This window comes from Oncorhynchus clarkii, chromosome 12, assembly GCF_045791955.1.
Source record: "Oncorhynchus clarkii lewisi isolate Uvic-CL-2024 chromosome 12, UVic_Ocla_1.0, whole genome shotgun sequence".
NCBI classification, from domain to species: Eukaryota; Metazoa; Chordata; class Actinopteri; order Salmoniformes; family Salmonidae; genus Oncorhynchus; species Oncorhynchus clarkii.
The window spans coordinates 26,279,874-26,303,261 of record NC_092158.1 but is presented as its reverse complement, the minus strand read 5'-3'; the positions used below and the strand labels follow the sequence as shown (position 1 = coordinate 26,303,261).

Sequence of the window (23,388 nt, the reverse complement as noted above, 5' to 3'; positions counted from 1 at the left end):
TCATCTAACTCTGGGGAAGTAGATAAAGGGCCTCATTGCCAAAATATCTCTTTAATCTTTTAAGAAATGTAATAAGAAATTAATTGTAATATAAAATAGAAATGGAATCACGTTCAAATCAAAACATCATGGAGTGCAGCGCTGACTTGAATTGAGAATCAACGCGAGGCGACATTTGCGAATCCTTCAATCGCTCTCCACTGCTGGCGGGTGAGTGTTATGAGCAGCGAAGATAATGGAGAATGACAGTGACTTCATTAATCAATGGGGGTCTTGGATGAGGCTCCTCAAAGTCCTGCCCTCCGATTAGCTTCTTTATTTTTTTCCCATGCCACACTCCTTGAAATTAGTCTCATCAAAGACACCAAGGAGTGCATGCTGCTGCATTATCAGAGGCCTTTGCTGAAACAACTCTTGACCTCTGCACTGAAATGCCCACAGACGGCATGCTGAAAGAAACAACCATCCCTTCTCTTCAGTCTATACCACTGACACTGTCAATTATAGTGAATAGAACAAAAGGGAAGAAAATCAAATTAACAAATCTGGCAGTTCATGATAAATTACCACTTGTATATAATAGACTTCTCACATTTATATACAGCTGCAACTCAAATGGGATTTGGGGTGAAACAACCCTTTAAATATAAACAAAAAGTAATGAACATCACACAAAAAAACCTGGTTAGATGGTAAAGACTAAGAGTTGTAGAATTTGGATATAACATGATGAAAAGGCAAAGAGGCAGCTAACACATCTGATATACTGCATCTTAAACCAAAATATTTTACTGTGGGGATGGGGATGAATCTAGACAAGTGGATAAAACAAATATTTGATGTTTTCCTTCATCACAGACATGATTTCCTGTATACAGTATTCAATCAGAAAGGTTCTAATTTGGTCCTACAAGTGTTTCATTCTAATTTCAGCTGAATGAGTAGTTTGCTAGAAAATAACATTACGGTCGCGGTCCCCTGCTCAGACATTGCACCCGTCAACCATCGACTGACATGCTACAGTATAACAGGCCTGGGCAACTCCAGTCCTCGGGGGCCTGAGTGTCACGCTTTTGCCCCAGCTAACATACCGGACTCCAACAATCAGTTAAAAATGCAATTAGCCCCCCCCAGGCCTGGCAAAACATGTGGGTAGTTGAAATACCTATCCAGGGAGTGTAAGATTTTGCATGCGTCAGCAACACCTGGGCAGATGAACTACCCAAAGTCTTCAGCTGCCTGGAATGATAGGCCTACCAAAGCTGTTTAAACAAGCAGGCCTATTCTGATATTTTGTTCCACCAATTGGTCTTTTGACCAATCACATCATCCCTTTTCACAGCAGACCTTTTTCAAAAGCTGATCTGATTGGTCAAAAGACCAATTAGTGAAAAAAAATAGAATTTATCTGCCTGCGTAAACAGCCCAAGTTGCCTCAAGTAAACAATGTTTGATTAGAACTATAATTCCGCCGAGTTTATATAATATTTAGCAGTCAAACCAAAATGCATACAAGCTCATTCATTAGATTAATCTGTGAATTGATTGAAACATTTGAGTGCTTATCAAGAGAGCAGGTTCTCTGTATTCGTTACACTCCCCCTGCCTAGTGCTTGACTAAAAGGAATTGCAAAAACTAAGCATTCGGTGCCATCTACTGGATTCACTACGTAATCTTGATACTCATTCCACCATGACCCTTTTTTGTAAAACATCTTCTACATCAAAAACTACTTACAACAAATCAGAGAAATGAAAATACTCAAGCTCTCCCTTCAAAAGAAGAAACAAACACTCAGTGAGAGGATCAGGCACTGGCTGACTGAGCAAAAATGTTTTCTGCAGAGCCATATATTTAGAGATTGGACCTTTAGGTCAATACACAACAGGATCCTAAATGTGTGTATCATCCAACAAAATGTACACAATATTCCTTAATGTAATACTTCCTGATTGAAGCCAATACATTTTCAGACGGTAGCTATACTGTACATCTATGGTTACGACCAAAGAGGAGACGTCCGTAAGGACAGTTGATCTTTATTTAGTTTCTTAATAGAAATGTATACATTAAAAACAAAATAGTATTCAGTGTGTGTGGGGGGTTAAGTGAGATTGTTAATTATGATTACATTATGTGTCCAATACAAACATTTATAGGACCGGGTGGGAGTAAATAAAACTTCACAAAATAACTTGGATTGTGTGTACATGGTTGTAAAGAAACAAGTATAATGGTGGAGTTGAGCAGGAAGACTTTGTGCTGCAGGACAACATTGTTATGCCATCAAGGCAGTAGTCCAGAGGTGGGACTGAGGGGGTAAAAAGGTGAAAGACAAGGCAAGGTCCCTGTTTGAATACTTCAGAAATCCATTGTTCCTTCCTAGCTACTGTGGTAATCACAGATCTGGATTGGTGAAAATAATAGGGTGGTAAACTTACACCTATCCTATCACTTATAGATCTGTGCTTACATCACAAGGGAGGTATTAAAACGATCTGAACAGCCAGGATTGCGCTTCACGGTCAGGGGCTGTCTACCCAGCTGCACAGTCCATTATCCACCATAGCACGGTTCACAGACACCAACTGGAACAGCAAGAGAAAAACATTAACAACATGAACCCATTAGAACACTTTCTTAAAAGCATTAGGAGAAAAGCTTCAGTACTTTAAACATGTTCCAAAATAAACAAAATATTGCCAACCTCTTCTCCTTCTGTTCTCCATATCTGTACCAAAGGAATGCCACTGGTGTGACCGTTTGTGACCTGAGGAAAATGCAGATATACAGGGTAAGAACAGGGACATGTCATTCTGCAGACTGTACATCAGCAGGAGACGTATCCATGCACTTCTCTTTTCTCTACCTGTGCAAGTAGTGCCAATCCTCGTGTCATCTCCTCCAGGGCAGATTTGGCTGCAGCTGAAAAATCTTCTCCAAGTAGAAAAGGAAGAGAACACAGATATGAGCATGAACTTTCATTCATGTTTAGAATGCAGAATGTATCATTTTGATATTATGTTGTCCTAAAGTAGAGGAAGAAATACAGCTGAAACATACCTGGAATGGGTGCAATATGTTCCAGGATCACCTCAGGCCCTTGGAACGGCAACGCAACGAAGTCAGATCTGTGGGAGGAGCATCGTCAACATCAATCCCACTGTTGCCACTAGGAATAAAATGTGCCAGGCAAATGTCTGACCTGATTTTCATTTTGCGGGACAAAATGTGAGATTTACCAGCCACATTAAATAGAAATCAATCTAACTGGTCACGTGTAGTTACAGTATATATATATATATATATATATTTTTTTTTTTTGAGAATCCACTGCTGATTCATTGACGCCACATGGAAGCGATTGCAATAATTATGCTAGGGGGAATGATAACGTTCACTTGGTGGGGTGACTCCTTGCACAGCTCTCTGTCCATCTTGATTAACAATATCTTCTGTTGGTGTCAATTTATTTGCACTGTTTTTAAGCCGACTACACAATCAGGCATTTGATGAGAAAGGAAGCAAAATGACATCCAATTCCTCCTTGGTGTTAATTTGTGTGTAACATGCACACACAGTTGAGGTCGGAAGTTTACATACACCTTTGCCAAATACATTTAAACCTAGTTTCACATTTCCTGATAATTAATCCTGGTAAACATTCCCTGTGTCTTAGGATCACCACTATTTTAAGAATGTGAAATGTCAGAATAATAGGAGAGATAATTATTTATTTCAGCTTTTATTTCATTCACCACATTCCCAGTGGGTCAGAAGTTTACATACACTCAATTAGTATTTGGTAGCATGGCCTTTAAATTGGTTAACTTGGGCCAAACGTTTCAGGTAGCCTTCCACAAGCTTCCCAAAATAAGTTGGGTGAATTTTGGCCCATTCCTCCTGACAGAGCTGGTGTAACTGAGTCAGATTTGTATGCCTCCTTGCTCACACACGCTTTTTCAGTTCTCAATCCCATAAATTTGTGGGCAGGTCAGGGCTTTGTGATGGCCACGACAATACCTTGACTTGGTTGTTCTGAAGCCATTTTGCCACAACTTGGGAAGTTGTGGCAAATGGCATTGTCCATTTGGAAGACCCATTTGCGAACAAGCTTTAACTTCCTGACTGATGTCGAGATGTTGCTTCAATATATCCACAATTTTCCTCCCTCATGATATCTATTTTGTGAAGTGCACCAGTCCCTCCTGCGGCAAAGCACCCCCACAACATGATGCTGCAACCCCCGTACCTCACGGTTGGGATGGTGTTCTTCAGCTTGCAAGCCTCTCCCTTTTTCCTCCAAATGTAATTATGGTCAAACCGTTCCATTTTTCTTCATCAGACCAGAGGACAGTTCTCCAAAAAGTACGATCTTTGTCCCCATGTGCAGTTACAAACCGTAGTCTGGCTTTTTTATGGCGGTTTTGTAGCAGTGGCTTCTTCCTTGCTGAGCGGCCTTTCAGGTTATGTCGATATAAGACACTTTTTACTGTGGATATAGATACTTTTGTACCGGTTTCCTCCAGCATCTTCACAGGGTACTTTGCTGCTGTTCTGGGATTGATTTGCACTTTTCGCATCAAAGTACGTTCATCTCTAGGAGACAGAACGCATCTCCTTCCTGAGCGGTATGACGGCTGTGTGATCCCATGGTGTTTATACTTGCGTACCATTGTTTGTACAGATGAACGTGGTACCTTCAGGCATTTGGAAATTGCTCCCAAGGATCAACCAGACTTGTGGAGGTCTACAATTTATTTTCTGAGGTCTTGGCTGATTTCTTTAGATTTTCCCCTGATGTCAAGCAAAGAAGCACTGTGTTGTTTGAAGGTAGGCCTTGAAATACATCCACAGGTACACATCCAATTGACTCAAATGATGTCAGTTAGCCTATCAGAAGCTTCTAAAGCCATGACATAATTTTCAGGAATTTTCCAAGGTGTATAAAGGCACAGTCAACTTAGTGTATGTAAACGTATGACCCACTGGATTTGTGATAGTGAATTATAAGTGAAATAGTCTAAACAATTGTTGTAACATGTGTCATGCACAAAGTAGATGTTAACAAACTATAGTTTTGGCAAGTCTGTTAGGACAAGACATTTGGGGAGTGGTTGAAAAGCAAGTTAATGACTCCAACCTAAGTGTATGTAAACTTCCAACTTCAAGTGTACATACATACAGTACCAGCCAAAAGTTAAGCCACACCTACTCATTCAAGGGTTTCTTTGTTTTTACTATTTTCTAAATTGTAGAATAAGAGTGAAGATGTCAAAACTATGAAATAACACATGGAACCATGTAGTAACCAAAAAGTGTTCAATCAAAACCCACTGCTCAAAAAAATAAAGGGAACACTAAAATAACACATCCTAGATCTGAATGAATGAAATGTTCTTATTAAATAGTTATCTTTACATAGTTGAATGTGCTAACAACAAAATCACACAAATTATCAATGGAAATCAAATTTATCAACCCATGGAGGTCTGGATTTGGAGTCACACTCAAAATTAAAGTGGAAAACCACACTACAGGCTAATCCAACTTTGATGTAATGTCCTTAAAACAAGTCAAAATGAGGCTCAGTAGTGTGTGGCCTCCATGTGTCTGTATGACCTCCCTACAACGCCTGGGCATGCTCCTGATGAGGTGGTGGATGGTCTCCTGAGGGATCTCCTCCCAGACCTGGACTCCTGGACAGTCTGTGGTGAAACGTGGCGTTGGTGGATGAAGCGAGACATGATGTCCCAGATGTGCTCAATTGGATTCAGGTCTGGGGAATGGGCGGGCCAGTCCATAGCATCAATGCCTTCCTCTTGCAGGAACTGCTGACACACTCCAGCCACAAGAGGTCTAGCATTGTCTTGCATTAGGAGGAACCCAGGGCCAACCGCACCAGCATATGGTCTCACAAGGGGTCTGAGGATCTCATCTCGGTACCTAATGGCAGTCAGGCTACCTCTGGCGAGCACATGGAGGGCTGTGCGGCCCACCAAAGAAATGCCACCCCACACCATGACTGACCCACCGCCAAACCGGTCATGCTGGAGGATGTTGCAGGCAGCCGAACGTTCTCCACGGCGTCTCCGGACTCTGTCACGTGCTCAGTGTGAACCTGCTTTCATCTGTGAAGAGCACAGGGCGCCAGTAGCGAATTTGCCAATCTTGGTGTTCTCTGGCAAATGCCAAACGTCCTGCACGGTGTTGGGCTGTAAGCACAACCCCCACCTGTGGACGTCGGGCCCTCATACCACCCTCATGGAGTCTGTTCCTGACTGTTTGAGCAGACACATGCACTTTTTTGGCCTGCTGTAGGTCATTTTGCAGGGCTCTGGCAGTGCTCCTCCTGCTCCTCCTTGCACAAAGGCGGAGGTAGCGGTCCTGCTGCTGGGTTGTTGCCCTCCTACGGCCTCCTCCACGTCTCCTGATGTACTGGCCTGTCTCCTGGTAGCGCCTCCATGCTCTGGACACTACGCTGACAGACACAGCAAACCTTCTTGCCACAGCTCCCATTGATGTGCCATCCTGGATGAGCTGCACTACCTGAGCCACTTGTGTGGGTTGTAGACTCCGTCTCATGCTACCACTAGAGTGAAAGCACCGCCAGCATTCAAAAGTGACCAAAACATCAGCCAGGAAGCATAGGAACTGAGAAGTGGTCTGTGGTCATCACCTGCAGAACCACTCCTTTATTGGGGGTGTCTTGCTAATTGCCTATAATTTCCACCTGTTGTCTATTCCATTTGCACAACAGCATGTGAAATGTATTGTCAATCAGTGTTGCTTCCTAAGTGGACAGTTTGATTTCACAGAAGTGTGATTGACTTGGAGTTACATTGTGTTGTTTAAGTGTTCCCTTTATTTTTTTGAGCAGTGTGTATATATATATATATATATCTCAGTTGTTTTATGACAAGGTGGGGGTGGTATACAGAAGATGGTCTTTTACCAAATAAAGCTAAGTCCATATCATGGAAAGAATAGCTCAAATAAGCAAAGAGAAACAGTCCATCATTACTTTAAGACATGAAGGTCAGTCAATACAGAAAATTAAGAACTTTGAAAGTATCTTCCAAGTGCAGTCGCAAAAACCATCAAGCGCTATGATGAAACTGGCTCTCATGAGGACCGCCACAGGAAAGGAAGACCCAGAGTTACCTCTGCGGCAGAGGATAAGTTCATTAGCATTAACAGCACTTCAGATTGCAGCCCAAATAAATGCTTCAGTGTTCAAGTAACAGACAATTCTCAACATCAACTGTCTTCATGGTCTTCAGGCCTTCATGGTCAAATGCTACAAAGAAACCACTACTAAAGGACACCAATAAGAATAAGAGACTTGCTTGGGCCAAGAAACACGAGCAATGCACATTAGACCGGTGGAAATCTGTCCTTTGGTCTGATGAGTCCAAATGTAAGATTTTTGGTTTCAACCGCCGGGTCTTTGTGAGACGCAGAGTAGGTTAACGGATGATCTCTGCATGTGTGGTTCCAACCGTGAAGCATGGAGGTGGTGTGATGGTTTGCTGATGACACTGTCAGTGATTTATTTAGAATTCAAGGCACACTTAACCAGGATGGCTACCACAGCGTTCTGCAACGATACACCATCTCATCTAGTTTGCGCTTAGTGGGACTATCATTTGTTTTTAACAGAACAATGCCCCAAAACACTTCTCCAGGCTGTGGAAGGGCTATTTGACCAATAAGTAGAACGATGGAGTGCTGCATCAGATGACCTGGCCTCCACAATTGAGATGGTTTGGGGTGAGTTGGACCGCAGAGTGAAGGAAAAGCAGCCAACAAGTGCTCAGCATACGTGGGAACTCCTTCGAGACTGTTGGAAAAGCATTCCTCATTAAGCTGGTTGAGAGAATGCCAAGAGTGTGCAAATCTGTCAAGGCAAAGGGTGGCTACTTTGAAGAATCTCAAATATATTTAGATTTGTATAACACTTTTTTTGGTTACTACACAACTCCATATGTGTTATTTCATAGTTTGTCTTCACTATTATTCTACAATGTAGGAAATAGTCAAAATAAAGAACCCTTGAATGAGTAGCTGTCCAAACGTTTGACTGGTACTGTATCTATTTTTTATCTACATTTCTTTAACGTCGGTAATTACCAGCTGGTGAATTCCAATGTCAACCCCATTCCAGTTATATTCTGAATCCCCACAGGGAGTTTGTCACCTGATCTGGCGGAGGGTGTCCATCTTCACTATATCATAGCCTCCATAGTCCACATAGCGGAGTTCCACCATGGTTTCTTCATGGTGACCCATCACCTGCGCTCTCCACCAGGCTCCCTCAGGCATCTGGGCAGCACAGATCACTCCAACTATGTGTGTGTGAGATATGCAAAGATAATTGTTCATTTTTGTATATATATATTTTTAAGTAGGACATTTGAAAAAACTTCAACACCATGGAAAAATACTTTAAAATCAGACATCCTTGAGGGTAAGGAGTCCCAAGGCCCTGGCTGTGCATGCCTACTTTCCACTGGGGCCGGCAGGGGAGGGCACCCTGGCTGTGCATGCCTACCTTCCACTGGGGCCGGCAGGGGAGGGCACCCTGGCTGTGCATGCCTACCTTCCACTGGGGCCGGCAGGGGAGGGCACCCTGGCTGTGCATGCCTACCTTCCACTGGGGCCGGCAGGGGAGGGCACCCTGGCTGTGCATGCCTACCTTCCACTGGGGCCGGCAGGGGAGGGCACCCTGGCTGTGCATGCCTACCTTCCACTGGGGCCGGCAGGGGAGGGCACCCTGGCTGTGCATGCCTACCTTCCACTGGGGCCGGCAGGGGAGGGCACCCTGGCTGTGCATGCCTACCTTCCACTGGGGCCGGCAGGGGAGGGCACCCTGGCTGTGCATGCCTACCTTCCACTGGGGCCGGCAGGGGAGGGCACCCTGGCTGTGCATGCCTACCTTCCACTGGGGCCGGCAGGGGAGGGCACCCTGGCTGTGCATGCCTACCTTCCACTGGGGCCGGCAGGGGAGGGCACCCTGGCTGTGCATGCCTACCTTCCACTGGGGCCGGCAGGGGAGGGCACCCTGGCTGTGCATGCCTACCTTCCACTGGGGCCGGCAGGGGAGGGCACCCTGGGTGAGAGTAGCACAGGCTCATATTTTGGTCCAGACTGCAGAGAGCATGGAAGGTGGGGTGTTTGTGCTGCTGGAGGAACACACAGTTCCCAGATGCTACCTGGATCACCATTACCTCAACTGTAACCCTATGGGGAAGCAGCAGCTAAGGGAAAGAAATAGTATTTTAGTCAAAGCACCATTTACAATCCCACACTACTTCTGCCAAGCAGAAGAAACCACTTACCCAGGATGTGATGGAGAGAGAGGGAAGGCTGGCCACTGGCGGTTGGATGTAACAGTTGGTCACATCTAGATCTTTGAACTTTTTCCTGATCAGCTCCAGAGCACAATCCACCTGTTCCTCTGACCCTGAAGGAAACAGAGGGACAAACTGAGCGAGCCACTAGTGACACTACAGCTCCCAATGCCTAGGTTCCCAAATCCCAACTACAAGTGATGTCCTGTTGTGGAGAGGCAGCTCCTGGGTCACTCACCCTCTATGTGGCAGATCTGGAACTCCTGGGTGTAAGGTAGGGCGGTGATGAAGACCTTAGCTCCAGACATCTCCTTCAGGTAGTTCACATGTCGCCCCTTCTTCCCAATCAATCTACCAACAAAATGCTGTTGGACAGTGAAACCAGAGAATACATAGTATCATGCATAAGTTATTACATTATACTAGAAGATGTGCGTCTTTCTCCGAGCGTGCACACATGCTGTCCAGGTCGCTCTTCCACTGATAACACCAAGCACTTCTAAGAGTAATTGGAAAGAGATCTGTGTGCGTACATGCTGCCTGGCTCTGTGGAATGTCCTCTTGATTGAGAACCTGAGGAGATTAAGACAACAGGCAGGGCAGCAGGACTCCCCTCACACACTGCCCCTTTACTACAGCCCAACCCACCATGCCATAGCCCTATGAATCCGACAGCTGTACCCAGGCCACTGTCACCGGAGCACCAGATCTCAGGCTCACTTAAATTGAGACGACTGACTGCAGCACACTACTGTAACAACTCAAGGCTATATCTACAAGCCCTCATGTCACCTGCACTAGAGAACCTAAACTGGAAATCAGTAGCCAGAGAAAATGCATTATGAGTAAGGTGGTAGAGGAATAACAGGGTTAGACAGGGAGGTCAACTCACCTTTGGCACCTCCATCTCCCAAACAGTCGGTGACTGGCTGCTGTTGTGACTTTGGTTGTATTTTTCAATTGCCTGATTGGTGTTCAGTAGCTGACTTGGTAGACTGGGACTGCTATGCTTGTTGTCCCTGGCTTCATGTTGACAGTAACCGTCTACACAGTCCATGCTGTTCACACCAGAGCCTGGGGGCAAGGATCAGTCACTAAAAACAGTCACTTGTGTTGTGTACATAACACAACCACGCAAACACAGACCGTATAAAAAGACCCACATACAACATAACAGTAACAGAGAAGAGAATACATTGTCATGGAAATAGTTTTCCTACTTGAATACTGTGCATAAAAGGAAAATAAATATATTTCTTCAGTGCAGAAAAATATGCCCTGAACTCATATGGGACCTGTAAACAGAACACAGGCCATGGGTGTGACAGATACAGCTACACTGCAACACTAAGAGAAAGCGACAGGTCAGCTTGGACAGAAAGGATGCTGATATGTTGTGAGAAGTTGAAAGTCTGCTAATCAAGCAGCTCACCTGGAACATTCGCCATCCACCAACCGTTAGTGAGGAACATGCTGGTGGCCCCCAGTCCTTCAGCAGGTCCTCTGGGTGGTTGCGGGCTCATACTGGTGCTCAACTCCTTGCCACTGGAGACCTTTTCGGTCTGACCAGAGCTGGATCCAGAATCACCTACTGCAGAATCTTCTTCTGCTGGCTCGATCTTCTCCGTCTCAATCTCAGATCTACTGCTGTGGTCGTGTTTCACGTCCTCCAGAACTATAGGAGATGAACTGATGTTCTCTCTGCCGGTTGTTGAACACGGAGGTGGCATCTCATGCTCAGGTTCACTGTCATCCATTGAGATGTGGTCTGGGGCTTTGCAGGGGTCCCCGCTATGGAGAGGACTAACACTATGTCCTAGCTGGGTCTTTTCCTTCAGGAATTGACTCACTGCTGCGGAGACCACATCAGTGATGAGACCTGACACCAGCTGGTTAATTTCTGCGGTGTTGATCCTGCTGCGTTTACATTCCTCAGACTCTTTCTTCTGAGGTGACCTCAAAATTCCCAATGGCTGCTTTGAGGCAGACACCTGACTGGTTATAAGGTGGCTGGGGGAAGCCAGACAGGTGTCAGCCTGTAGACTTGACTCACAGGTTGGTTCTTCCACAGCAGACAGGATGTCTCCCTCTGGCTCCAGTCTAACCACCTCCGCCTCCTCCAGTCTAACCACCTCCGCAGGCTCCAGTCTAACCACCTCCGCAGGCTCCAGTCTAACCACCTCCTCCTCCTCCTCTGCAGGTTCCAGTCTAACCACCTCCTCCTCTGCAGGCTCCAGTCTAACCACCACCTCCTCCTCCTCCTCCTCCTCTGCAGGCTCCAGTCTAACCACCTCCTCCTCCTCTGCAGGCTCCAGTCTAACCACCTCCTCCTCTGCAGGCTCCAGTCTAACCACCTCCTCCTCCTCTGCAGGCTCCAGTCTAACCACCTCCTCCTCCTCCTCTGCAGGCTCCAGTCTAACCACCTCCTCCTCCTCCTCTGCAGGCTCCAGTCTAACCACCTCCTCCTCCTCCTCTGCAGGCTCCAGTCTAACCACCTCCTCCTCCTCCTCTGCAGGCTCCAGTCTAACCACCTCCTCCTCCTCCTCTGCAGGCTCCAGTCTAACCACCTCCTCCTCCTCTGCAGGCTCCAGTCTAACCACCTCCTCCTCCTCTGCAGGCTCCAGTCTAACCACCTCCACCTCCCCTGCAGGCTCCAGTCTAACCACCTCCCCTGCAGGCTCCAGTCTAACCACCTCCCCTGCAGGCTCCAGTCTAACCACCTCCCCTGCAGGCTCCAGTCTAACCACCTCCCCTGCAGGCTCCAGTCTAACCACCTCCCCTGCAGGCTCCAGTCTAACCACCTCCCCTGCAGGCTCCAGTCTAACCACCTCCCCTGCAGGCTCCAGTCTAACCACCTCCCCTGCAGGCTCCAGTCTAACCACCTCCACCTCCCCTGCAGGCTCCAGTCTAACCACCTCCACCTCCCCTGCAGGCTCCAGTCTAACCACCTCCACCTCCCCTGCAGGCTCCAGTCTAACCACCTCCACCTCCCCTGCAGGCTCCAGTCTAACCACCTCCACCTCCCCTGCAGGCTCCAGTCTTACCACCTCCACCTCCCCTGCAGGCTCCAGTCTAACCACCTCCACCTCCCCTGCAGGCTCCAGTCTAACCACCTCCACCTCCCCTGCAGGCTCCAGTCTAACCACCTCCACCTCCTCTGCGGGCTCCAGGTTCAAAGTGCTGTTTGTAATGTCCTCCAGTGTCTCAGACTGTGGTGGTTGATTTAAACCTGCACTTTCACCGACGGACTTAGATTTACCAGAGCCTAGGTCACAGATTGATAAGGAGCAAGTTGACACATGGCTGGTGGCACGCATGGCTGATGGCACACAATGGGAACACCAGCCATGCAATTCTAGATCCTGCTCAGGTCCACCCTCAGCTGCAGTCTCTAGGAACACTTGCGCTGAAGACTCAGTGCTCTCGTAAACAGGCTTCACGGCAGCAGTAACCAGGCCACTAATGAGACCATCTGCAGCCACAACCCTTACCTCAGGTTGTGATTGGCAGAGTGGGACTATACCCTGCTCTGCTGCTGCTGGGGTGTTTGTAATATCAACAAGCTCCTGTTCCACTAATGACCACTCCCTCACTGCGTGCCCATCCAGATGCATCCCAGTCGAGTGGCCGTTCTCCACAACACAGTTACCTACGTCTCTGGGGGAGGACAGGTGCTCCTGGTCTGCAGTCGTCTCATCATTTGCGTCATCCTTGTCAGTGAGGTGGTATTCTTTCTTCCGATAGGTGTACCACCACAGGCCTAGGAAAGCCAACACTCCTGACAGGTAGAGGGTCAGAACGGATTGAAGCCTCTGCACCATCACCTAACCTCCTACTGCTAACAGCAACACCTGAGAAGAGAGAGACAAGTTAACACCATAGACAAATCAACACCCTGTCTGTACTGCTAACTGGGATAGAAACGGGTAAAAGCACCAGTTAAGGGGAGGGCTAAGGGGTCATACCCACACCATCCTTCTATATCCAGAAAAACCAACCCTCTGGGCAGCAATCCCATTAACAGCCAGGCCATGGTGACAGCATCTGATTACAGCCAACAGAGCTCCGTTCAGGTGCTACATGGTCCCCTCTGCAGTAGTTCACTTAGGGACGCAGTGTCTGGGGCGAAGGGCCCTGATAGGATAATGGTGACACACCACTTCAAAAATACGACGTCAACAGTAGTTATTAGCTACTGTATGTGGGGGACCACTATCCCTTTTATCATCAGTCATATAACCAAAAGGCTACATATCTTGTGTATTAATTATCACCAGTAATATAGTGAACAAATTAAAACATGCAATTACCAAGACTATACTGAGTTAACTTTTGTTTATTTTAAATAAATTTCACGACTGGGAATACAGATATGCATCCATTGGACAGATATCTGGGGCACTATGCTCACAACTTTGACATCAGCAAACCGCTCACCCACATGAAGTCATACACGTTGTCTGCAGTTGGATGTACTGCCAAATTCTGTAAAACGACATGAGGCAGCTTATGGTAGAGAAAGAAACATTCAATTCTCAGCAACAACTCTGGTAGACATTCCTCCAAACAGCATGCCAATTGCACACTCCCTTAACACTTGAGACATGTGGCATTGTGACAAAACTGCACATTTTATTTAGAGTGGCCTTTTGTCCCCAGCACAAGGTGCACCTGTGCAATGATTTTTAAATCATTACACAGGTGCACATTTGTTTAATTATCTTATTGATATGCCACACGTGTCAGGTGTATGGATTATCTTGGCAAAAGATAAATGCTCACTAACAGGGATGTAAACAAATGTGGCCAAAATAAATTGGAGAAAAGCTTTTTGTGCATATGGAACATTTCTACAATCTTATTTCAGCTCATGAAACCTGGGACCAACACTTTAAATGTTCCATTTATATTTGTTGTGTAGGTTGACAAAGTGTGTACTTTCCACAGAATATAAGTCAACCTAGGTAGAAGTATTGTTTGTAGTTAGGACAGCCGGTCAGGGTCTGGCCAATGTGCAGGTCCACCCATAACCTTTTTGTAGAGCATTATAAAAAGGTGGTGAGTGAAAGGCATGCCATTCCCTCACAGATCCTGTCTGTGCAATGAAACAACGTCATGGGCTACATTGCAGTTCCACTAAAGCCGACCTTCAAGCTCTGGCATACTGACAAGCTGGCTACTCCCCTCGCCAGGCATGCCAGTCAGGCTACAGAAGTTAGTTACGCAACATGACAAATACTGTAGCACTTATCTTTCTCCAAGGAGGGAAGCTAACATATTTACAATAGTTGGTTTCCAGAAGGAAAGAATAACTTCATAGCATTATAAACATGCAAAAAGTATGGTTTAGAAAAAAATGCAACACCCTGCCCTATTCGATTGGCTACAGCAGTTAATTTATGAATGGTGATCTTCGAGACAGGACAAGAGGAGCAGCCTAAAAGTTTGACAAACGAGCAGGTTCACGTGACGGTCCAGTCTTCATATTCCTCAAAGGATTTCCTAACCTATGCTCCATATCAGTCTCTGTTTACAGGGCCTCCACTCCCAGCAGGAAAGGGTAGTGATAGGCCTACCTACCATGCTCACCAATATCCCCTCCCACAAAAGCCAGACCCCTAACTGCAGACATTTGCCAAATCATAGATTTGACTACTGGCTGTGTTCATGGTCTGACTAGTCTAACTAGAGTATGTTTTATGATATATAGAATTGTAGCCTGTAAGGCTAAACCAAACAGATCAAAATGTGGAATAGCAAATTATTTTGCATGTTTCCTAGAATTTATGTCGCGGTTCAATTTTTCCAACTATACACACTGATTTTATATTTAATGCCTAGCTAATTATCCCTATAGGATTGAGGGACCTCTAGCTATTGCATTTGCTTTAGGTCAAAATAGTAAATTGAGCAAGCATGGACCCTGGGAGATTGGTCCATGCTTGCAGTCCTTATAACTAACAAATCCCCGGTAGCATGTTTCTGGTCTTAGGTTCAGGAATGGCAGAAAAGGCTACCCTAGAAATAGCATTGTTGAGACATCTGGACAGCTTGTCAGTTAATAAATCATTTTAATAGAGTATTATTACTCTTCAACTTGTAGATTCAAATTCTGTGTTAAACATCACAGCATAGTTGAAAGATACATGGTACGTAGAAATCCGAAGAGGGTGGCCAGCAAAGATAGGAGGGATGGGCTGAGGGAAGCTGAGGGTTGGGATGTGGAATTGGAGACAAGTAGGAGTGGAGTTGCTGGGCAGGGGATAGAATGACGGTCAAAGATCAGTTAAAAAAATAACAAGTCAAAAGAAAACAAGTTCGAATGACACTAAGGGGAAACGTTGTTACACCTAATGCCCGTTTGCCTGAGGCGGATGCCGTCCAGGTGTTTGTACACACACACGTAAATAGTTACTTTGAAGAATCGTAAATATGTTCATGAACTGAAAAAAAAAGATGCCATAAAACTTTGCATACATAAAAAGTTCTCTCAAATGTCTCCTTCGCCAAGATAATCCAGCTACCTGACCAGGTGTGGCATATCATTACACAGGTGCACCTTGTGCAAGGGAAAATAAGAGGCCACTAAAATGCGCAGTTGTCACAACACAATCCCACATGTCGCAAGTTGAGCGAGCGTGCAATTTGCATGCTGACTGCAGGAATGTCCACCAGAACTGTTGCCAGAGAATTGAATGTTCATTTCTCTACCATAAGCCGCATCTGTCATTTCAGAGAATTTTTCAGTGTGTCCAACAGGCCTTACAACCGCAGACCAGGTGTATGGAGTCATGTGGGGGAGTGGTTTGCCGATGTCAACGTTGTGAACCGAGTGCCCCATGGAGGTGGTGGGTTATGGTATGGGCAGGCATAAGTATGGTAAGGGCAGACAACACAATTGCATTTTTAAATCGATGACAATTTTAATGCACAGAGATACAATGGGCCTCAGGAGCTCATCACAGTAAGGTCAACTTGTATACATGTTTTAACTGTGACCAACAGATGCATATCTATTCTCAGTCATGTGAAATCCATAGATTAGGGACTAATGAACTTCAATTGACTGATTTTCTTATATGAACTGCAAGACCATAAACTCTGAAATTGTTGCATTTATATTTGTTCAGCATATAAAAATATGCTTTCAGTACCAGTACCAGTCAAAAGTTGACATGCCTACTTATTCAAGGTTTCTTTACTTTTACTACATTGTAGAATAACATGTCGTGTGCGCTGAGAAATAAATGTACATATACATTCAAATCATTGCACCCACAATGCTCGCGAGCGTCCGTGGCCAGGCGCCAAAATAGAAAAATAGGTTACATTTCTGCCGCTCAACACACTGCAAGTCCGGCCTATCCCGTCTCATTGGTTCTTAGAAGCATATACCAATGTGGGTGATGGAAAGATGAAGGTCTGCACTCCGGCAGATTGTCGTAATAGTGTAAAGTTAATTGCTAACCGCCATATTGACTCCAAAATAAGAAGCCGGAAGGAGGAGAGCTGACGAAAAACTGAATCATTTTATCTGTGGATGAAATTGTCGGAGTTGAGGACCTTGTGCATTTCAAGTAAAATAACCCAATGTTTATATCCCAGGACAAGTGAATTAGCAACAGCAAGCTAAATTGCCATAAATGTTTGCTTTTTGACCTGTCCCCAAATTAAATATAAATTTGTTCAGTTGGTTTTGATATTTCAACCTGCGTGTCCTGATCGTGTCTGGTGTGGGGGTACAAAATCAAAATGCGCGCGATGGAGCGCGAGCGGTTTGGTCAGCATGTCATAGTTTTGTCTTCTATGAAATGACATATGGAATCATGAAGTAACCAACAAATTGTTAAATTTAAAAATATATATTTTAGATTCTTCAAAGTAGGAACCCTTAGCCTTGACAGCTTTGCAGACTTTGCATTCTCTCAACCAGCGTGATGAGGTAGTCCCTTGGAATGCATTTCAATTAAACAGGTTTGCCTTGTTAAAAGTTAATTTGTGGGGCCTCCCGGGTGGCGCAGTGGTTAAGGGCTGTGCCACCAGAGACTTGGTTCGCGCCCAGGCTCTGTCGCAATCAGGAGGTCCATGGGGCGACGCACAAGTGGCCCAGCGTCGTCCGGGTTAGGGAGGGCTTGGCCGGTAGTGATATCCTTGTCTCATCGTGCACCAGCGACTCCTGTGGCGGGCCGGGTGCAGTGCGCACTAACCAAGGTTGCCAGGTGCACGGTGTTTCCTCCGACACATTGGTGCGGCTGGCTTCCGGGTTGGATGCACGCTGTGTTAAGAAGCAGTGCGGCTTGGTTGGGTTGTGTATCGGAGGACGCATGACTTTCAACCTTCGTCTCTCCCGAGCCCGTACAGGAGTTGTACCGATGAGACAAGATAGTAGCTACTAAACAATTGGATACCACGAAATTGGGGAGAAAAAGGGGTAAAATTAAGTTAATTTGTGGAAGTTCTTTCCTTCTTAATGCGTTTGAACCCATCAGTTGTGTTGTGACAAGTTAGGCTTGGTATACAGAAGATGGCCCTATTTGGTGGTAAAAGACCAAGTCCATGTTATGGCAACAGCTCAAATAAGCAAAGAGAAACAGCCCATCATTACTTTAAGACAAAAGGTCAGAAAATGAAGAACTTGAGCTTGCAAGTTTGTAGAAAATAGTACAAATAAAAATCCTGGAATGAGTGTCCAAACTTGGGTGGCTTAACAGGTGGGTGCATCTCTAGAAACCTTAGATTGGTCACTTTCACTTGTGATGGACACAAATTCGGTGTTGTGATGGGCTATTACGAGCCTTCTGTTCCAAATTCAGTGCAGAGACTTTAGCTCGGAATTCCGAGTAGGATGACCGTTCAAAACGTATTTTCCAAGTCGGAGCTCGTTTTGAGTTCCCAGTTGCCTTGAAGTATGAGATTTCCCATATCCGAGTTTCCAGTTGGTTTTGAACGCGGCAGAAGAAGTCATGTTGGATTGACAGCATGGCCAATGTATTCAACATTTTCTGGGCCACAGTAAAGTGTTGTTTACTCGACTGTTTGGAACACTGGTAATGGAGTTAAATGTACCAACTTATATCTGGTGCATATGCCTTAGGTCATGAGTAAACATCTATTGCCACACATACACCCGCGTTCCGAAGTCGTTTCTAATATAATTGTATTAATAATTCGTGACAGACTAGGGACGTAGATGTGAGTGTTACCTGCACAATTGAAGGCATCGCCACGTTTGACAAACATACAGATAGGCCTAATCAGCTCTTTCGCTAAAACTAAGCTAGCTAATTGAAATAGTTACGTTACCTCTGATCAAATATGCTTGCATCAAACGTTTGCTCTGGTTCCTCTCCATTGACTTGCAATGCATTTGGCACTGGTGCAAGATAGTAGCTATCTAGGCCAACAAAAATGTAAGGTAGATGCTATGTACTCACCACGTTCTCAATATCCCGCATATAATCGCACACCTGCAAGTTGCTCTACCTCTTAGATGTCTGGTCTCCACATGATTCTTTCAGCAAGCAGCCTAAATCACTCTGAAGTTCGGCAGCTTTGTTCCAAATCCAGCAACCAATCAAACCTCGCGATATTATTCCCCAGGGAGGCAGCAGGGTTTCATGCGCAGGCAGATAGTGTGTGATTGCTGCCGCAAATTGAGGAGTTCCTGCATGTGGGCATTCCTGCATCTACAAGAACGCGCATCCCATTGATTCATTCATGAAAGCCCTCCCTGACCATAGATACACTCCACGAGGCGTGGCTTAACGTGACAACGCACTCCAGTAGGGCACAGACATGGGGTATTCCCTTTACATAAATTTCCTCCTTCACTCATAACCCAACAACGGCTGTTCTTTTTTTTCTTTTTTTTATCATTATAAAAACATTTTGTATATGCTTGGTTGGTAGTTTTTTTAAATCATACTTCCATGTAGTGGTAATCAACAAACTACATCAAACATGGTAAGTATAATCAAAACGTGTATATCATTGTGGTAAGTGGTGAAATAAGTATAGCTAGTTATAATTGTAATGGTTCAGAAGATAATAAGAAAAGACTATCATTTTTTACCTGGTTAAAGAGAATGAACATAATATATTTACAGGAAACTAATTATACACCTTCAGACGAAGTTGTACGGAACAAGGACTGGGCGAAATATATTTATCCCATGGCCAAAGAAACTCAAAAGGAGTGATGATACTAATTAACAATTTTGCAAACTGTTCAAACAGATCAGCAAGGAAGGTGGATCCTTTTAAATATGCTATTGGCCAATTAACAGACTTGGCTCTTTAATCTTGTGGACTCGTTTACGTGCTGCTGTGCGATTTGTTTCAAACGTTACTTTGCTACCTGCCAACTTTACGGTTTTACCGTTTTAATTATTTTTTTTTATTATCTCGCTCAACTTTTTTCATTCAACTTTTTCACTCCGGACGCTTTAACTGGACATGGTTCTACAGGACCTCCAACAGCCGAAGCTAAGTAGTAACATTAACATTATGACTCTAACTGCAGTCGCTGTACTCATAATTTACAGGAGAACGATCGCCTTATGGCGAGGATAGCCGTGCTGCAAACCCAGCTTCAGACACGATCGTTAGTATTGGGAATTTTCCAGAACATGTGTGTTCATTTCAGAACAGTCAGCAAGAATAGTGCACTCGATATGTGCGTCTGGGTCATTAGACACCATTACATATGCTCCTGTCTAGGGAGTGGACATGTCTATTTATTTTTTAACAATTGCTGTGCCTCTAAAGTTTCCATGCCCTAATGTTAAACCAAACTAAAATTATTGCAAGGCAAAAAGATAACGGTGGCTAAATGCCAGAGGAGATTAGTCATTAACAGAAAGAGGAGTTACTACAGTTGATGTCGAATTTTACATACACCTTAGCCAAATACATTTAAATGCAGTTTTTCACAGTTTCTGACATTTTAATCAAAGGAAACATTCCCCATGTTAGGTCAGTTAGGATCGCCACTTTATTTTAAGAATGTGAAATGTCAGAATAATAGTAGAGAGGAGGATTTATTTCAGCTTTTATTTCTTTCATCACATTCCCAGTGGGTTCACACATTCTCAGAAGTTTACATACACTCAATTAGTATTTGGTTTCATTGCCTTTAAATTGTTTAACCTGGGTCAAATGTCTCAGGTAGCCTTTCACAAGCTTCCCATGATAAATTGGGTGAGTTTTGGCCCATTCCTCTTGACAGAGCTGGTGTAACTGAGTCAGGTTTGTAGGCCTCCTTGCTCGCACACGCTCCTTGCTCGCACACGCAGTTCTGCCCACAAATTTTCTACAGGATTGAGGTCAGGGCTTTGTGATGGCCACTCCAATACCTTGATTTTGTTGTCCTTAAGCCATTTTGCCATAACTTTGGAAGTATGCTTGGGGTCATTGTCCATTTGGAAGACCCATTTGCGACCAAGCTTTAACTGATGTCTTGAGATGTTGCTTCAATATATCCACATCATTTTCCTACCTCATGTTGCCATCTATTTTGTGAAGTGCACCAGTCCCTCCTGCAGCAAAGCCCCCGTTGGAATGGTGTTCTTCGGCTTGCAAGACTCCCCCTTTTTCCTTCAAAAGTAACGATGGTCATTATTGCCAAACAGATCTATTTTTGTTACATCCGATCAGAATACATTTCTCAAAAAAGTACGATCTCTGTCCCCATGTGCAGTTGCAAACCGTAGTCTGGCTTTTTTATGGTGGTTTTGGAGCAGTGGCTTCTTCCTTGCTGAGCGGCCTTTCAGGTTATGCCGATATAGGACTTGTTTTACTGTGGATATAGATACTTTGTACCTGTTTCCTCCAGCATCTTCACAAGGTCCTTTGCTGTTGTTCTAGGATTGATTTGCACTTTTCTCACCAAAGTACGTTCATCTCTACGAGACCGAGCACATCTCCTTCCTGAGCGGTATGACGGCTGTGTGGTCCCATGGTGTTTACACTTGCGTACTATTGTTTGTGCAAATGAACGTGGTACCTTCAGGCATTTGGAAATTGGTCCCAAGGATGAACCAGACGAGTGGAGGTCTACAATTATTTTTCTAAGGTCTTGGCTGATTTTTATTTTATTTTCTCATGATGTCAAGCAAAGAGGCACTGAGTTTGAAGGTAGGCCTTGAAATACATACACAGGTACACCTCCAATTGACTCAAATTATGTCCATTAGGCTATCAGAAGCTTCTAAAGCAATGACATAATTTTCTGTCATTTTTCAAGCTGTTTAAAGGCACAGTCAACTTAGTGTATGTAAACTTCTGACCCACTGGAATTGTAATACAGTGAAATAATCTGTCTGTAAACAATTGTTGGAAAAATTACTTGTGTCATGCACAAAGTAGATGTCATAACGGACTTGCCAAAACTATAGTTTGCTCCAACCCAAGTGTATGTAACTTCCGACTTCAACTGTATGTGTGTGACGTAAGGATGAAACTTGTGTAAAGGGTGTGTGCCAAGACTGGAAAGTAATTTTTTTTCATGACCCAGCTTGGTTTATATTACTATTGTAATAAAAGTCTATTTGAACTAACAGGCTCCGGTATTTGAGAAATATTATTGACTTAATATTTGCACGGAATTAGCCAAGTGTAAGAAAGGATGAAACCGCATCTGTGCCACCAATAAGTACAGATAGTATAAATCCCCTCGCACGGTCCCTGCAGCCGGACAATTTTCTCATGGTTTATGGAATGAAATGCTGTAGGAACGCTCAACCGGTGTCGCTCATTCAGCCGACAGAAACTTTCAACCGGTTTTCCCCATTAAGCAGCGAGTCAGAGTCAGAGGCCGAGCCTTCTCTTGTCTCTCCACCCGTTACGGGGTCTAAGACACCGAAGCCTCCCACCATTAGCTCTGACAAATTGAAAACCCCATGTCATTGGCGACTCTATTACCTGCAGTATTAGACTTAAAAATAATCATCCAGCGATCATACATTGTTTACCAGGGGGCAGGGCTACCGACGTAAAGGTTCATCTGAAGATGGTGCTGGCTAAGGCTAAAACTGGCGAGTGTAGATGGTATAGGGATATTGTTATCCACGTCGGCACCAACGATGTTAGGATGAAACAGTCAGAGATCACCAAGCGTAATATAGCTTCAGCGTGTAAATCAGCTATAAAGATGTGTCGGCATCAAGTAATTGTCTCTGGCCCCCTCCCAGTTAGAGGGAGTGATGAGCTCTACAGCGATTGAGTCTCACAACTCAATCGGGGACTCACCCACAAACAGGACCAAGCCTGGCCTGCTGAGGAGTGACGGACTCCATCCTAGCTGGAGGGGTGCTCTTATCTTATCTACCAACATAGACAGGGCTCTAACTCCTCTAGCTCCACAATGAAATAGGGTGCAGGCTAGGCAGCAGGCTGTTAGCCAGCCTGCCAGCTTAGTGGAGTCTGCCACTAGCACAGTCAGTGTAGACAGTTCAGCTATCCCCATTGAGACCTTGTCTTTGCCTCGATCTAGGTTGGGCAAAACTAAACATGGCGGTGTTCGCTCTATCAATCTCACTGGAATAAAGACCTACTGTCTTTATTGAAAGAGATTGTCATATCTCAAAATAGGGCTACTTAATGTTAGATCCCTCACTTCAAAGGCAATTATAGTCAAGGAACTAATCACTGACCATAATCTTGATGTGATTGACCTGACTGAAAAATGGCTTAAGCCTGATGAATTTACTGTGTTAAATGAGGCCTCTCCTCCTGGTTACACTAGTGACCATATCCTCGTGTTTCCTGCAAAGGCGGAGGTGTTGCTAACATTTACGATAGTACATTTCAGTTTACAAAAAAAGACTGCATTTTCGTCTTGAAATCTATGCAGCCTACTCAATCACTTTTTATAGCTCCTGTTTACTACAGGCCTCCTGGGCCATATACAGCGTTCCTCACGGAGTTCCCTGAATTCCTATCGGACCTTGTAGTCATGGCAGATAATATTCACATTTTTGGTGACTTTAATATTCTCTTGCAAAAGTCCACAGACCCAATCCAAAAGGCTTTCGG

At 44.8% G+C, this 23,388-nt stretch overlaps 1 protein-coding gene across 3 annotated transcripts; it reads right to left on the bottom strand.

Annotated features, from left to right (window-relative positions):
- Positions 1-2,024: 2,024 nt before the first annotated feature.
- LOC139422933 (A-kinase anchor protein 1, mitochondrial-like) lies at positions 2,025-18,907 on the bottom strand. Of its 3 annotated transcripts, none has more exons than XM_071174415.1 (11): positions 18,789-18,907; positions 10,787-13,192; positions 10,247-10,428; positions 9,593-9,719; positions 9,343-9,467; positions 9,084-9,261; positions 8,202-8,349; positions 3,065-3,132; positions 2,871-2,935; positions 2,709-2,771; positions 2,025-2,589 (listed from the first exon to the last, which is right to left on the bottom strand). In XM_071174415.1, exons 2-11 carry the CDS (start codon positions 13,173-13,175, stop codon positions 2,527-2,529), a joined length of 3,408 nt encoding a protein of 1,135 aa, XP_071030516.1. In that variant the 5' UTR covers positions 13,176-13,192; positions 18,789-18,907; the 3' UTR covers positions 2,025-2,526. The 3 variants fall into 3 exon arrangements, with proteins under 3 accessions (XP_071030516.1, XP_071030517.1, XP_071030518.1); XM_071174416.1 differs by having other exon boundaries at positions 10,787-13,205; positions 18,789-18,877; XM_071174417.1 differs by having other exon boundaries at positions 10,787-13,189; positions 18,789-18,874.
- Positions 18,908-23,388: the final 4,481 nt, after the last annotated feature.

Bases quoted from the DNA above. Each gene is read 5' to 3' on its own strand.
- LOC139422933 (XM_071174415.1), bottom strand. From the start codon at position 13,175: ATGGTGCAGAGGCTTCAATCCGTTCTGACCCTCTACCTGTCAGGAGTG. The intron at 10,429-10,786 runs GTGAGCTGCTTG...CCTTGCCCCCAG, and splicing joins GTGGATGGCGAATGTTCCAG to GCTCTGGTGTGAACAGCATG. The intron at 2,590-2,708 runs GTTGGCAATATT...TTGCTGTTCCAG, and splicing joins GGAGAACAGAAGGAGAAGAG to TTGGTGTCTGTGAACCGTGC.